At 44.5% G+C, this 15,947-nt stretch overlaps 1 protein-coding gene across 3 annotated transcripts in view; it reads right to left on the bottom strand.

The window, feature by feature from the left end:
- PLXNC1 (plexin C1) overlaps nt 1–15,947 on the bottom strand; it is a 149,563-nt gene that overhangs the window by 113,353 nt on the left and 20,263 nt on the right. For all 3 annotated transcript variants that reach the window (XM_059081250.2, XM_067009868.1, XM_067009869.1), the window contains 2 exons: nt 5,060–5,194; nt 1,558–1,658 (listed from right to left, as the gene is read on the bottom strand). In XM_059081250.2, coding sequence (XP_058937233.1) covers nt 1,558–1,658; nt 5,060–5,194 — 236 coding nt within the window. The remainder of the gene's footprint in view (nt 1–1,557; nt 1,659–5,059; nt 5,195–15,947) is intronic.

The raw sequence follows: 15,947 nt of genomic DNA, 5'->3' as shown, positions 1-15,947 counted from the left end.
AACACTGTACCGCCTCAATGCTCAATTTTCCAATTACTCCTCCTCTCAATCTACACTCCCTCCCTCATCTGGTCTGAAGACTTCACGATGTAGCATCAGAATACTACTAACCCCCAAAGTCATATCACCAGCTCGGACACCGCCTATGAACGCCAGACCTGTGTTCGCCAAAAGAGTAGCCACTAGCCGCTACGCGTGGCTATTTAATCACCGTCACCACTGTGACCATCACCACCATCTCCCCTGCTGTCACTGAATTAACTCCTGCACAGAGCTCTACAAATATAGACAGAGAAGCTACATAAATGGAACAGATCAGAAAGATTATGGCAAAACTGCTTAGTGGGTGTGTGGCGATGCAGTGCTGTTCATGATCAGTTAATTTCTTAAACTCTAGTCTTAGGCAAGCGACGAGAAGAAAACGTTCCTACCAATTACAATTATTCATGAGAATCATCCTGGCCTTGCCTCTTTTGTCTGCCGAGGATTCTGAAGGAAACAGCCCGGTAAGGAAGCTCAGCAAAAGCAAGGGCAATTATGTGTCTTGCTGCATCTCAGCTTCAGACTTCCTCCATGAACTCTTAATTAATTCCATCCCCATATTTTTAGTTTGTTTCGTGAACCTCGTGCTTATACTGTATTTTTCCCCCTCTCCCTTCATTGCTCTTACCTCCCTCCCCCAAAGGCTCCCAAATTCTACTCCCAGTCTTCTTTCCTTTCCCTAAATTGCCCCTTGTTTAGCCTTCAGCTTCCCTGCACCTGTTCCACTCCTTCTTATCCTTTTTCACCTTTAAAAACTGAAAGCACCAAACTGACAGACACTGTTATGGTTTTTTTTTTCCCCCCTGCCTGAGCTGCAGCTCAGGCTCTCTCTTCCTTGCTTCTATAGCAAAAGCCCCGAGTACTGGGTTGCCATGGCAACAGCGAATCCAACCAGGCCGGTCCCAGCGACGCTGGGAGCTGCCATGGCGAGGAAGCTGCTGCTACAAGTCGCCCTGGGCCTAGATGGGTCGTGAACATCGTAATTCAAGACCAGGCTGGGCAGATTCTGCCCGGAGACTGAGACTGCACCTCAGGCCTGTGCACAGCTGTACAGCGCATCCAGAGACAACATCATCAATAATCAGGCTTCCACGGAGCCAACCAAACACGTGACATCATGAGGACGCATCTGAAAATTTTCAAGCACGCTTATTCTTTTATCTCCTCTGACAGAGAACATTTTGCATCTCTCTCCAGTCTTGGAGAACTCTGTAGAAAGTAAGAGCTCAAGTGACAGCTCCAACTTAACGCCGGTGTCCTTCCCCCAACCCCCCTCAATCTCTGCCCTCCACGTTGGGGACCCTTCTCAGTGGTTCAGGTCAAATGATTCAGTAGCACCGACACAACTGGGAACATCCCTGAGAATTGATTCAGATTGCACACTGGTATTTTAGTTGGCGCAGAGATCAGTTCCCCCCGGTCATTGGAACGGATCCTTAAAGTAGGGCAACAAGTGTGCAGCCGCATGACACTGTTTCGAAATTGTGAGCTGGTGAGAAAGGACTCAGGAAATACCTCTGTAGCGAATGGCACCAGCCGCAGTGAGGGTCTGTCGCTGCTAAACACTCCCAACAGGATTTACGTTTACTGCAGTTCGCAACACGAATTCTCCTCACCTAAAAATAAAGATGACGGCAGTTCAGACGGAATTATGAGCAACACCAGAAAAACCACAACACCTTATCTGATGAAAGGCCACAAAGAGACATTTATCCACTCAGACGCCGAACGTCTGTGTAATGACATCTGGCAGCGGTTCTCAAGTTCTAGGGTGTGAAGCAGTGTATCAGCATCTCCTGGGGAGCTTTTGAATGGGCAGATTCCCAGACCCCCTGCCGCTGAGACTCTAGCGGAGTAGGTCTGGGGCCTAGGAACCTGCCTTTTTAAGAGTTCTCACAGGTGAGCCTGATCCACAGTCAGGTTTCTGACCTGCCAGTAGTGATTTTCAAGGATCACGGAATCAGGTCACCTGGTTTTCAGTGACGGTCAATGGCACCTCGGAGATGAGCGTCTGGGGAAAGCAACAGGCTCTGACCTGGAGTGTCAGCACGAGGTTGGCACTTGACATGGAAATGAGGACCCCCCCCTCCCACACCCATCGGTGACCCATCACCTCCTCCTGGCTCACTGCTCACGCTCCCTCCACTGGAGGTGAAAATCAAAGAAACAGGGCGAGTTTTCCAATCATTCCTGGCCCCTCGAGCTGCCTCTTCCAGCTGTCAGAAAACAGCAGCCCCTGAGGTGGGCGCTGGTGCCAGGCAGACCCATGCCCTGGAGGCCGGCAGAGCCTCCAAGCAGGGTTTTGGGGGGGGGATGCAGGGAGGACCTGAGCCTCACACGGTGCATTTTCTGCAGGCAAAATCCCACAGCATGGTCAGGAAACCTGTGGAATTCATTAAGCCAGGTAGTTGTACCTGCTGGAAAGTATAAGTAACTTCTTAAAACATATAGAGAAATAGAGAGTTCTAGAAGGGGTTTGTGAGAAAAGCAGGGGCTATCGCGAGGAATACCCTTCCATTCCAAGCTGACTTCGTGCAGGATAACCACCGCCCATCATCTCACAGTCCCCAGTGCTGCTGACAGATGTGGCGGGCAGACCACCAGCCTGAGCCAGAATTAACCAGAATGTGGACATTTCCGTGTAGCTTTGTAATTCTGGGGGATTTTCACAAACGTCACGGAATCTCTCCAACCTTGTTTTCTCACCTGTGAAACGGTCATAGTGCTGCTGACTTCACGGGGTTATCACCAACATTGCCCGGCACATAATAAACGCTCAATAAATGTTGGCTATTGCTGCTACATGAGAAAAAGTTTCCACAGTCCAACAAACGTGTGAAACCTCACAGGGAAAAAGTAAACGTTTCCTTAGCACAAGGCTTCTGAGAGCCTTTGAATGCTCTATTATGATACTCTCGGAGCGGTACAGTAAGTAACATCTGCTCCTGGGACCACTTTTGCTCAGAACACTGAGTGGAAAATGAGTCTCTAGAACATTCTATGAGAACGACTCTACATGTACTTAAACACACAAACATATTACTATGTGAAAGAAAGGCCACCATAAATACTACATTGGACCTGCTTCTCTAACTTAACACATTTATAGGGACTATTCCACAGCAATGCATCTCTTTCCATATGGTTGTTTTAATGACCAGGTATTCCATGGATGTAGCAGGGCATTTTAGTTTGGCTGTTATTATCTCCCCAAGAGTGTAGGAAAGGACCTCCCTTAGGTTTTGTCTCTCTAGGGCTTATGCTCGCTCAACCAGAGAACCAAAGTCTTCCTAATAGGATCTCTAGCAGTGAATCTGAGTGAAGAAGGTAAGAATAACCAGCTTTGATGCCCAGCGGAAAACTCTTCCCGGGACTTCAGGCTTGGAATGGCCAGACTAGAACTCTTCACCTTCAGAAAGTGAGGACCTATCAACTACTGGTGGTTCTCAGCCTACAGTCTTGGGGTCTGGGAAAGGATTTATGAGCTATTTGCAATATTTCAAAAAGCTGATTGGAAAAACATGCACAGACTAAGCAAGGCTGCAAGTGTCTTTGCTTTGAGCTGGAATTTTATCAGCTCCGTGTGGTAGCGCAGTCAGCGCTCTGAGCGGCCGTTTTGAGATGCCCTTGATAAATAACGCCTGAGAATGGGAACTGTTCCTTAATAAGCGCAGTTTGTTGAGTAGACAAAAATCTTTCAAATACGAGAACCCTGGGGAAGAAAAATAATAGACAGTGTTTAAATGTTGAAGCAAGCTGTTCAAAAAGGTTCTATCTGGTGAAGAACAAAGGTATAGGAGATCCACTGGCCATCTCAACGCAGTCATTTTGAATAACTGGCATTTCAACATGCAAAAGGCAACACAGCCTTTTTAGGAATGTCAGATGCGAAAAAGTGCTGCACATCTTCTCTGCGACTTGGCCGGCACGTGGAGATTGATGTCATTGCTCTTCTCCATAGAATGACTGAGAGGAAAAGGATGGAAAATGAGGGTGGGCCGAGGGCATCTGTTCTACCCATTATGTAATCATGTAATCATGATGTAATCACTTATCTTCTTTGCACTTTGTAATGTTCAAATGGTCATGGGTCAAAACAACCATGCCAGAATTGCCTGTTTCGTTTTCACAAATTTGGGGTTTGATCCCATTTATCATGGGCTTTAACATCAGGTAGAATTTAAGTCCTAGCCCTGACAAGGCTCTGTCTATATCCTTGAGAAGATATTGAACCTCTCTTAGTCCTAGTTCTTCATGTATAAAACAAGGGTAATTTTTATCTCACTAGGTTGACAGATTTCATTAACATTGTTTATTACACTTTGCGGTTTGCATGTGTGTGTGTGTGTGTGTGTGTGTGTGTGTGTGTGTGTGTGTGTGTACAACTCTATGCATCTAGAGAGACCCTCTTTGGAAGAGTAACTAGCACAGCATCAGTAGGGACTCAGTAACAATTAGTTCCCCATCTCCTTCCCTTCGTGAAAGCACTTTGTAAAAATGAATAAAATGTAAAAAGGTACCCTTTTTATTTCAGTAAGCTGAAGCAAGAAGAAAAACTAAAACAGCCAGATAAATTAAGAGAGGGAGGGTGAGTGCCATATATTTCCCAGTTCATGAATGTGTATGAGACTATGGCCTGATGTTAACCCCAAATTCCAAAGCCAATCCCATCGTGTATATTCATAAATGCATCTAACCATTCAATGCCCACACGATCAATGTGTAAATTCAGTTACCTCTCTGATTACGCTCCCATTTGCAAGCACACCCTTCTCTGAAAAACTTGGCACTGGAGGTATAGCCAATAATAAAATTGTCTAAATAGGTAATATTTCTTGCTTACTTACTGACAGTAAGGTTTTAAATTCCATGCCTGTGAACCACTGTGTGTCTTCTTGAAGACTGCAGCAGTGTTTAAACTCAGTAGTTCAAAGGAAAAGCTTCACCACTTGATAATGACATCAATTAAACAATTTGTATTCATAAGACAGAAACAGTAACTAGTATTTCTGCCTACCTCTTTTCCAGCTGTTAGGTAGATGTAGATATTCTTCTTAGGATGAGGAACGAGTTTGTAGAAAACAGGTGTTTCTTCTTTAATTTCATAGATAACCTCCGGACAATTAGAAGTCAAATTCTCACCAAGAATAACCTATTTTTTAAAAAAGAGAAATATGACTTCTATTAAATAATTTGAATTTCAGGGTGGCAAAACTTACGGCTTAATCCTAAGATTACATCCTTTCTTTCTCACTACCTACACTGGCTAAGGTACCATGTTCCTTAATCATCGGCTCATATCTCAGCCTTCAACAAGGCTGGTGATAACAAGCTTGGTATTTCTGCTTTTGTAGGGGGCAAAGTCGTGGTGCACACACACACACACACACACAAAGCCACTCTCCGGTGCTGGGGCGGTATCCTCATATGTGGAAGCTGAATGTCCACAACTGGCTTTATGAGAAGCCACAAGTGACAGCTTCATTAGTGCTATGCCAAGTGATCTTAAAACTAAAGGCAGGCAGCCTGACAGGTACCTGCACGGATTACTGTGATTCTCCTCTATGGGTCTACACAGTTCTGCGTTTTAAAGTAACCAGGACAACTTAACAGGCCTAAACGAGTAGGTACATATTTATATATAAGATATAAGTAAGTGCGGCTTTGAAGTTGGACATACCTGAGCTTCACTCATCTTTAGTCAATAAACATCTATTGAACATCCACTATATGTATCTGCCACATTCTAGGTGTTTGCAAAAATGCAGTGAACAAATGGAGGGAAAATCCTGCCCTTATAGAACTTACATTCATGTGCATGCTGGGGTGGGCGGAGTGTAATGATAGACAATTAACAATAAATAAGTAAATTATAAAATATGTCAGCAGGCACTGCAATGCAATGAGAAGCCTGCGCACCTCAACGAAGAGTAGCCCCCACTCGCCACAACTACAGAAAGCCTGTGCGCAGCAACAAACACCCAATGCAGCCAAAAAAAAAAAAAAAGTTAGCAGGACCGACCGTATAGCACAGGGAACCATATTCAATATCCTGTAATAACCTATAATGGAAAAGAATCTGAAAAAGAATAAATTACATACATGTACAACTGAATCACTTTGCTGTACACCAGAAACTAACACAACACTGTAAATCAACTATACTCCAATATAAAAAAAAAATACATTAGCAGGTGATATAGGTCAAAATTAAGTGGAGTAAAAAGATGGAGAATGGGGGCTTCCCTGGTGGCGCAGTGGTTGACAGTCCGCCTGCAGATGCAAGGGATGCGGGTTCGTGCCCCGGTCTGGGAAGATTCCACACGCCGCAGAGCGGCTGGGCCCGTGAGCCATGGCCGCTGAGCCTGCGCGTCCGGAGCCCGTGCTCCGCAACAGGAGAGGCCACAGCAGTGAGAAAAAAGATGGGGAATGTGTGTTCAGCATTACCTTTCATTAGAAGGTGACGTGTTATTTAGAGACTAACAGGAGATGCTGGAGCGAGTCATTTAGATACGTGGATGAAGCATGCTCTTAGAAGAGTGACCCACTGGTGCAAAAGCCCTAAAATGAGAGCAGACCAGTATGGCCTGAGCAGAACAAGTGAGGTAGAGAGGAGTGGACGGCGAGGTGACAGGGTGGATCACATAGGTTCTTGTTGGCCTGTGTAAAGACTTTGCCTCTACTCTAGGTGAGAGAGGCGGAGCCACTGCGGGGCTTTGAGCAGAGGAAACACATGGTGAGAAGGTGGGGTTTGAGGCATGGATAGGAAGACTCTTCGGAAGACGATTACCCTGATCCTGGAGAAATATAATGGTAGCTCGGCCTCAGATTTGCATCCTGGCTCTACCTTTCAAGTAGATGTGCTACTCTGAGCTAGAAACTTACTTAACCGCCCTGGGCCTCAATTTCGTCACCTCTCAAATGAGAATTACGAATAACGCTTAGCACATAAACAATACTCAATGGATAATAACCTATTACTAGATTACAAGCATCTCTTGGGTAGGGACCATGTCTTAATCATCTTGGTACCTACCCCTTTGCCCCAAACAACACAATGCTCTTTTTTTTTTTTTAAATACAATGCTTTTGAAAGTGAAGATGTTCAACATTTTGTCAGTTTGAGAACATCCAGATATGATATCTATATTCATATCTCTACCACTGTGGACATCAGTTACATTGGGCATATGATTTGAAAAGAAAAAACTGGCACCTGAGATTCTTTTCAAAGTCTACTTTCACACGTCTACTGAGCAATAACATGCCTGTACCACACATCCTGACGGCAAGCACATTTTTGCTATTTAATCAAAAATTAATTTGGCGCGTGGAGCAGCATCCCGCATGCGCTCAGGATCTGGCCTGAGTCTGGCTTTGTCCTGCGATGGTGATTTCCCTCCATCATCTGCTCCGAGTCAAACCCAGGTGGATTTGGTGCAACTAGTAGCTCACTAGGAGCCCATGAACTGCTAAGTTCAGTGGCAGCTCTGTAAAATCAATGTAACTCAACAGATTAAATATGACTTTTTCAAAAGGAAAAGCAGCATTTAGGTCCCAAGGGAGGTGGGAAAGGTCTGTGCCCCAAGTCATTTATAAATGACTCTACAGCTGCACCATCCAATATGGTAGCCGTTAGCCACACATGGCTATTTAAATTTAAATTAAATTAAAAATTCACTTCCTTAGTCACACTAGTCACATTTCAAGTAATCACTAGCCACATACGGCTAGTGGCTATCATACCGTATGTGCGGATATAGGACATTTCCATCATCATGGAAAGTTCTATTATTAGAGACCCTGGCCTACAGAAAACTATGAGCCAAGGGAGACAACAGGCAGGCACTGACCAAGTGTGGACTTGCCAGGCTCCTGTCTTCCCATCTCTAATTCACATTCTTTATTAATCAGCTCAGATTCAAACAGCTGATCTGGTCCTTGGAAAGTGCTTGTATAGAGGGGGAGAGATAGGAAAGCCAGATTAAAATAAAGATTGATAGAAACATTCTCAAGTGAGGCTCAGGAGAAGGCTGCTGCCCAGATCTCTCTTGATGAATTCATCACGTTAAAACCATCATTTGGCAGAAACACCTATGAAGCATTCTTGCCAATAAAGCTGAAGTCGAATCTGATCAAGCCTTAGTGCTAACTTCCATTTAGCATTAGGAAACAGAAGGGGTAGAGGAACAAGCTAAATGGCGCCACAAGGAAGCGAACAGCCAAATCCACGGTTTGAGACATTCCGCGGGACAACAGACTTCCTTTCCTCAAAAAGTCAACAGAGGTGAATCATAGGATAGGCGGAGGTCACTCAGATTAAGAGAAACAGAACTACCTCAATGTCATTTGAGGACCTTGTTCAGATATCAATCTGGACAAAACAATTTTAAAAAGACATTCTTGAGTCAATCAGGAAAATTTAGTTATATGGACTTGACATTAGATAATTCTAAAGAACTACTGATGATTTTGTTACTTGCAAGCATAGCTTTATGATTATGGTGACTTAAAGAAATGATCATAGTTTTTTAGAGATGCATAATGAAATATGTAGGGGGTGAAGTGACATAGTGTCTGGGATTTGCTTTAAAATTTAGAAGTAAGTAAAAACAATTTACAAAGCACCACCATTCATCCATTTTAAGTGAGTTAGGAGCTGCACTGCAGTTGTTATTAGAGCTTATTTATTTTATTTATTTTTGGAGCATGGTGGATATAGATGGGCAAGGGGCTGGAAAGATCTGATTTGGGTCAATACAGATTTATTTACTTGATACCTTAGAGATGAAGCATCAGTATTCTCTGTAGAACTTGGACTTATGGCAGGGAAGCCTTTCTTGCTTGCTTCTTTTTCTCTTTAAATTACCAAAGTGTACAGAATTTTAAATTACCAAAGTTGGCCAGGATTTGCCAACCAGTTTCCTGAACAAGCTACCTTGACAGGCCAACAGTGAAGCTTGTCCTGATAACTGCAGGTGCTGGGTTTATTTTATTTTTTATTTATTATTATTATTATTTTTTGGTATGCGGGCCTCTCACTGTTGTGGCCTCTCCTGTTGTGGAGCACAGGCTCCGGACGCACAGGCTCAGTGGCCATGGCTCACGGGCCCAGCCGCTCCGTGGCACGTGGGATCCTCCCAGACTGGGGCACGAACCCGCGTCCCCTGCATCGGCAGGCGGATTCTCAACCTCTGCGCCACCAGGGAAGCCCAAGGTGCTGGGTTTAAAGGGGCATGCTTCATTGTTGGTGGGAGTGAGACTTCTCTGGAAGGTAATTTGGCATTATCTCTCAACATTATAAAGCACATACCCTTAGATCCCACACTCCCTCATATATACCTATATAATGATATATGTAATGGGTATTTATTGCAGCATCATGTGTTCTAACAAAAGACTAAAATAACTGAAACGTCCAACAATAGGGACCTGGTTAACTAAACTATGGTGCAAGCAATGGAATACTATTTAGCAGTGAAAAGAATCAGAAAGCTCTTTATGTATTATATGTTATGTTTACCATGCTATATTAAATATGTATATATACATGTATATACACACATATAACATATATGTTTAATAAAAGGGGAGAAAGACTATCTTCCCCCTTTTGCTCGCAGACGTATATAAAATATCTCTAAACTGTTATCACTGGTTGCCCCAGAAGTCAAGAATGGGTGACCTGGGTTCTTCTGAGTTTTGAACACTGTTAATGTATTGTCTTTAAAAATAAATACATGCAATTTAAATTTTAAAAGTGTTTGAGGATGAGTGGGTCCAATGGTTTTCCTTTTTGCTAGATTATGCAGAGATGGATCTCCGTATCCCCAAGGAAGTTTCCATTTTCATCACATCTTTAATTTTACTAAAGCAACGTGCCGCACAGAGGGCCTGGGGTCTCTGCTTCGGCATGGTCCTCATCTCTCTCAAATGACTACAGGAAGGATCTCCTCCTCCTCTGTATTTCTGTTAATATCACCTCCAACGCCACCCCCACCCACAGAGCCCAGTCCAGCACAGGGGCATCGGTGGAACACTTAGATCTTCTAACTGCAAAAGTCACATCAACATCAACACAGAAAAGAAAGCCAGCAAGACTGGAGCTGGGCCGCCTCGGAAAAGAATACGATCGGTGAAGTGATTCAGGAAGTAACAGTGAGTTACAGAAACCCAAAATGGGTTGAATTTTGCATAAGGGAAAATGAATCCGATACACACACACACAATCCTCGGGCATGATGTGGATTTTCATCTATTGCTTCCAGCATACGACCTTAATATAGATCTAATCTGAAGTCAACCTTAGCCTCTGCCATGTATATTCTTACATATACCCCTTCATCCTTCTCCAATGTCGCCTCCTCTGAGACGCCTTCCCTGGTCACCTTTCTACCGTACCCCACTGTCTCTCTCTACACATCACTCTGTTTCCTCCATAGCACTTATCACCATGTGAAATGACTTCATTGCTGGTTAATCCATTTAGTCGTTTTCTGTCTTTTTCTTCCCACCAGGAGAGCAGGGGCACTGTCGGTTTTGTTCACTTTTGTATCCTTGGCACCCAGAACAGTGCCTGGCACATAAAAGGTGCCCGATAAATATTTATTAAATGAAAAAACATACTCTATTAGCGTTCAAGATTTTATAGGGCTCTTCAGATTTTTCCAGCTGCAGCCCGTGTGGAAAACAAATTTTCCCCGATGGAGAATTTCAGTGAGTGTCAACACATTGTTTCTGTTGACATCTTCCTGAAGCCTCATGGCAGGCGATTAACTAGCCTTGGGATTTTCACTGCATACAAAAAAACCAACAAACAAACAAAACAAAAAAAAAAAACCAACAACAACCCTCCCAGCTATAGTCCTGAAATGTATGGTGTGTGAGACTTCTACACCATACAATTAGCTGCATTACAAATACAACACCATCCACGGAAAAGAAAGCCTGGTGAGGAAAATGAGGGGGAGAAAAATTAAACAAAAGACTATTTCTTTTTTTCTTTGCTATTAACATGACATGGGAAAGCCATGGGTGTTCAAAACACTAACATATTTTACACCAAATTTCTTTTCTTATACCTCACTCTGTGAGGCTAACCAGTTAAAGGGTAAACCAATCATTCTTCTCACTTTTATTTTTCCATCAACAGTTTCTAAGAAATGCTGCAAAGGACTTAAGCCACACATACACACATACACACACACACACACACACACACACGAGGAAAGCAAGGTAATTATCCAATAGCATTTACTATGCTTCAGTAAGTAGGAGTAATAATAAAAATGAAATATAAAGATTAAAGCAAATGACTCTCTGGTTTCCAATCTACTGATTTTGATGTAAGTAGTAAGAAAAGCATACAGCCTGAACCATGAGTTCTAGATTTGTGGATTACATGGGCAAATTTGTTCCAAATCGGGGAGTCCCTGCACACGTACACACTGGAAGGAATGAGATGGGGGTAAACTTGAACATGACTTTCTCAACAGCCAACCACGAAGCCCGCTTTCTAGTTCTGACAGTTTTCACTGCCTTTACTTTTTGGTCTGTTCCCTCGGCTCAGCATCCATGCCCCCCCCGCCCCACTTCCGGCCCCAGGTCCTGTCCTGGGCTTCTCGTGGCCTCCTCTTCCTTATTTGAACGTTCTGTGGGAGTATAAATAGAGCTTGGCTTTATAAAAGACCTGTTTTTGTTTTCTCTTATTTTTCACTCGAAAACTTTAAAAACCAGCGTCAAGGCAGACTCTTCAAAGGTTACACAGTTTGGAGGCAGGAAGAACTTTCTGGAAATGGGTTGAATCTCACTCCATGGTTTGGATAAATGAAATCTACTAGTAGGAGCAGAGTTTGGAGAACTACATAAGTAGCCAGTCCTGACTCGGCGTGGGCGTGGTGCTTCCCTGCTGGATATGGGGAAACGGCATGATATAGTTATGATAGGTTCAGGGCATGATAGGTTCAGGCATGAATCCTGAACCCTGCTTTAGGCCTAAGGATGTTGGAGAAACCCAACCCTAGCCTCCTGTTGCTGGAGCCATTCTAAAAATCAACGTGGGGCTTCCCTGGTGGCGCAGTGGTTGAGAGTCCGCCTGCCGATGCAGGGGGCGCGGGTTCGTGCCCCGGTCTGGGAGGATCCCACGTGCCGCGGAGCGGCTGGGCCCGTGAGCCATGGCCGCTGAGCCTGCGCGTCCGGAGCCTGTGCTCCGCGACGGGAGAGGCCACAGCAGTGAGAGGCCCGCGTACCGCAAAAAAAAAAAAAAAAAAAAATCAACGTGAACACAGATTTCCTACCTTTGCTCTAAAGGAATTCACTGGGGAAAAGCAGGGGTTCCTAAGGGGGTTCAGAGGCTCCCAGGAGCTACTTGTACCCCCAAGAGGAGAGGGCTCTGCCTTCCTCTAACACAGAAGTCCGCACTCAGCTGGCCTGTCAGCGAGCCGTCCCTAAATAGGAATAAACTAAAACCACAGAAGCCATAGAACCTTCTCATGAAACCCCAAATACTTGCATCTTGATGTTAACCCAGATATTCCAATATTAGAAAATACAAAATAAAGACCAGTTCCACAAACTCTCCCAAGCTCTACAGAACACATCTGAATTATCAGTGCAGTTTGTTTGGGAGACTGGTTGCTTCCATTCAAATCACCTTGAGCAAGTTACCTAACCTCTCAGAGCCTCAGGTCTTTTCATTTATAAAGTGGGAATGCTAATAGTATTGAACTAGTAAACCCGTGCAGACACTGGTTCTAATGCCCGGCACATAGTAGGAGCTCAGAAATGTTAGCTGTTATTATTCCTCGCCTACTGCCATCTTTTCTCCTTTGCTTACAAGAAAGGTTAATGGGCATGGGTGAAGTCACAAATTTCAAACTTCACGCATATTTCTTTATTACTTATTTTACCACCTGGAAAAGTTAAAAATATTCAATTCTGCCCTTGAAATAAGGACCATTTTCAACAGGCAACAGAGTCAGCTCAAAGGAATCCAAACTACACCATAGTCTGCACCACAATCTGGAGAAAGAGCACGTGTTTGTGAGAATGAGTACACATGGCAGCATCCTGGCCACGCAACACGTGAGATATGAATTCCCCAAAACTGAGTTCAGTGTGGCTCTACTTTTTCAGCTGATCTCAGTGAAGATGCTGACAACTGAAAAATTACAGCATGCAATCATGCTCCAAAAGGAAGTAAAATGAGGAAATATCCAGAGGAAAAAGTGACTGGACATAATCTGTCTCACAACCACTAGGATGGCAAGTCGATAATAAGGGGGCAGATTAGATATTCGCAAAGGACGCTTTCAGTTCCAAATTCCTTCAGTTTTTCTAAAACCTTACAAAGGGATTTAGAAATAAAGGTAGGAGAAAGAGGGCAGTAAAGGTATTAGCATATTGTGAAATCTTTGATTTCTCCGCTTATCATCAATAAAGTCTTACCTTCAGAGGCAGTGCCAGATGACTCAGAAGAGTGCATGTCTTTAAAGACACTTTAAAAGTGATACAATATCTCGGTTTAAGCTCAAAATAATGTTTCCATATAATAGAATATGATACAGCTATTTTAAAAGACTGTTTACAGTTTGCCATAACATTTTAATATAAGCATTTTCCCTCATTAACTGAAGAAAAAAGGATGTAAAACTGAATAGAGTCTGACCTCAACCATGTAAAAAAAAAGAATCTAAAGTGTTGACAGCAGCTGCCTCTACATAAGAAAACTAGGGGTATTTTTTCTTTGCTTTCCCCTCCTACCCTGCTACTTTGCAACTTCCTCCAAGAGCATGTATTACTTTTACGATAAGAAAAAAATCATTTCAGTAATGTGGTATTTAAAAGTGCACCAAACTCTATGAAAACTCTGTGAGGTTTTAAGGGATTCAGGAACTCAGAGGGTCTGTGTGTGTGTTGGTCAAAAAGAGCAATTGGCCCCCAAATGCTATTTCCTGCCTCTCCTCCAACCAGGCATATAGTACAGTGCCTGGCATCTGTCAAAAGGCCGTCAACTCTTGATCACCAGGGAAACTGAAGAGTCAGGCTGTGGGTGATCCAAGCCCCTTCTCCTCCTCCTCCTGCAGGCTGCCTTGGGTTGGGTTTTGTTTTTCTCTGCTCATTAGTACCTCCACTCTGTGGCTGAAGAAGCCAAGCTTGTGTCTATCAACGTTCGTCTTTTCTAACAGTTCTGGTGACAAGTCTGGCAAGGGACAAGCTTGAAGTTTTTGAATACAGGGACCTGGAGATTCTCTGTGCCTTCCAAATCATCTACACAATCCCGGGGCTTCAGGACTCTGGGTGATTTCAGGGGCTGCATCCAAGCACCTGTACACAGGATACAGAGGGGAGTCTTGGGAATGGCTGGGCTGTCCTAGGGAGCCTGGCGGGGCCCAGTCAGCTCACACTCTCCCCTCCCAACCTCCTCCTGAGGGGTGGAACCTTCCTGAGGGAAGCTGGGGGTGGTGTTTGACTCCCAAGAAGTGATCGTGCCAGTGAGGTATTTCCTCAGCCAGACGCTCTGCCTTCTTCTCAAGCTGGGATTCTTCCCTGAGCTTCTAAGAACCCTGAACCCGCTCCACTCCTACTGCCATGGGACTCCCTAGCAACACGCTTCCCACTTGCCCCAGAGAACCCTCCCAGAGTGCTTGCCCGCGCCTGGGGCAGAAGCTACCGAGTCAGTGCAGCCTGAGACATAACAGTGCGGCCTCTGAAGCGCTTCCCGGTTCAAGTCCCTGCTTCTGCCATGGGTGGACCTTGGACAAATGGTGCAGCTTCTCTGCGCCCCGGTTCCCTTATCTGTAAAAGGAGAAGAGTGTGTCTACCTCACCGGGTGGTGGAGGGGACTGAATGAGAAAAGGTAGAGTGATGAGCACTGTATAAATGTGAGCAGTCACAGAACAAACAAACAGAAAACCAACCTGCCCTTGTTATTGGAACCCTAAAGACACAGCCACAGATGTGTGGCTTTTGAAGGTGTAGCCCGTACAGATGCCGAGGAAAGTGAGACTTGGGTCAGTCGTCTCTTCCTCAGCAGCCTGAAGCTGCAGCTCAGTTCCACCCCTTGGTAGCACAGCATCACTAAACACCCGCCAGCTGCACGAGAACCACTGGGGTGAACAAACAGGACAGGCGAAACCAGGCCGTCCCATGGGAAACTATTTATAGTCAGTGTTCCTTCACCTCCAATTTACCATCTAACAGTTTGGTTGGCTCTGCTTTGGGGAAACAGTGTTCTTGTCAAAACACTCGTCAAAAATATCCCAAATCTGAAGAGATAATTGGCAAGGAGACCCAGTAAGGATTGGTGGAAACTTCTTCCGCCAGGCAAATGGGTCCAATTAGTCTGACCAGCTTGGTGTAGCTCCAGACATTGCCTCACGGCACTGAGCAACTTGTATACAAGGACTGGCGGGTATTTACCTTTCCCCAGGAAATAAAGCTAACACAAAAGGAAAGATGATCGATGTATATTTTAAAAGCACGTGGATACAAACAAACCCCCTCCCATATGTTACTGGGCTTCCTCCAAAGAAAACAGATTAAATCAAGTATCTACCAGGCACTCAGCACTGTATCGGGCTGTGGGAATTCCCGGCCCCCTTCTCAAGAAGCTTAAAATCAAGCTGGGAAGGCAAGACAAACACAAGGGCAAAGGTTGGGCATCAAAGCAAGACATTTGTAATGAGCCAGAAGAATGATACAGACAATGAGTGTTTCAGGAGATGAGGGAGAAACGTCATCACTCCAGGCTTCGGAGTCCTCAGAGAGGAGGCGGAGTTTGAGTTGAGCCAAAGCATAGATATGCAGGATTCAGTAAAGCAGAGAAAAAAAAAGAGAGCAATCCAGGAAAGGGGTACAGCGTGAGCAAAGGTGTGGGAGCAGCACACAAGGCACGTTTGGAGAAA

This window comes from Kogia breviceps, chromosome 12, assembly GCF_026419965.1.
Source record: "Kogia breviceps isolate mKogBre1 chromosome 12, mKogBre1 haplotype 1, whole genome shotgun sequence".
Classification (NCBI taxonomy): Eukaryota; Metazoa; Chordata; class Mammalia; order Artiodactyla; family Physeteridae; genus Kogia; species Kogia breviceps.
Note: the sequence above shows the minus strand (reverse complement) of the source record. Positions and strands in the feature narration are given on the sequence as shown.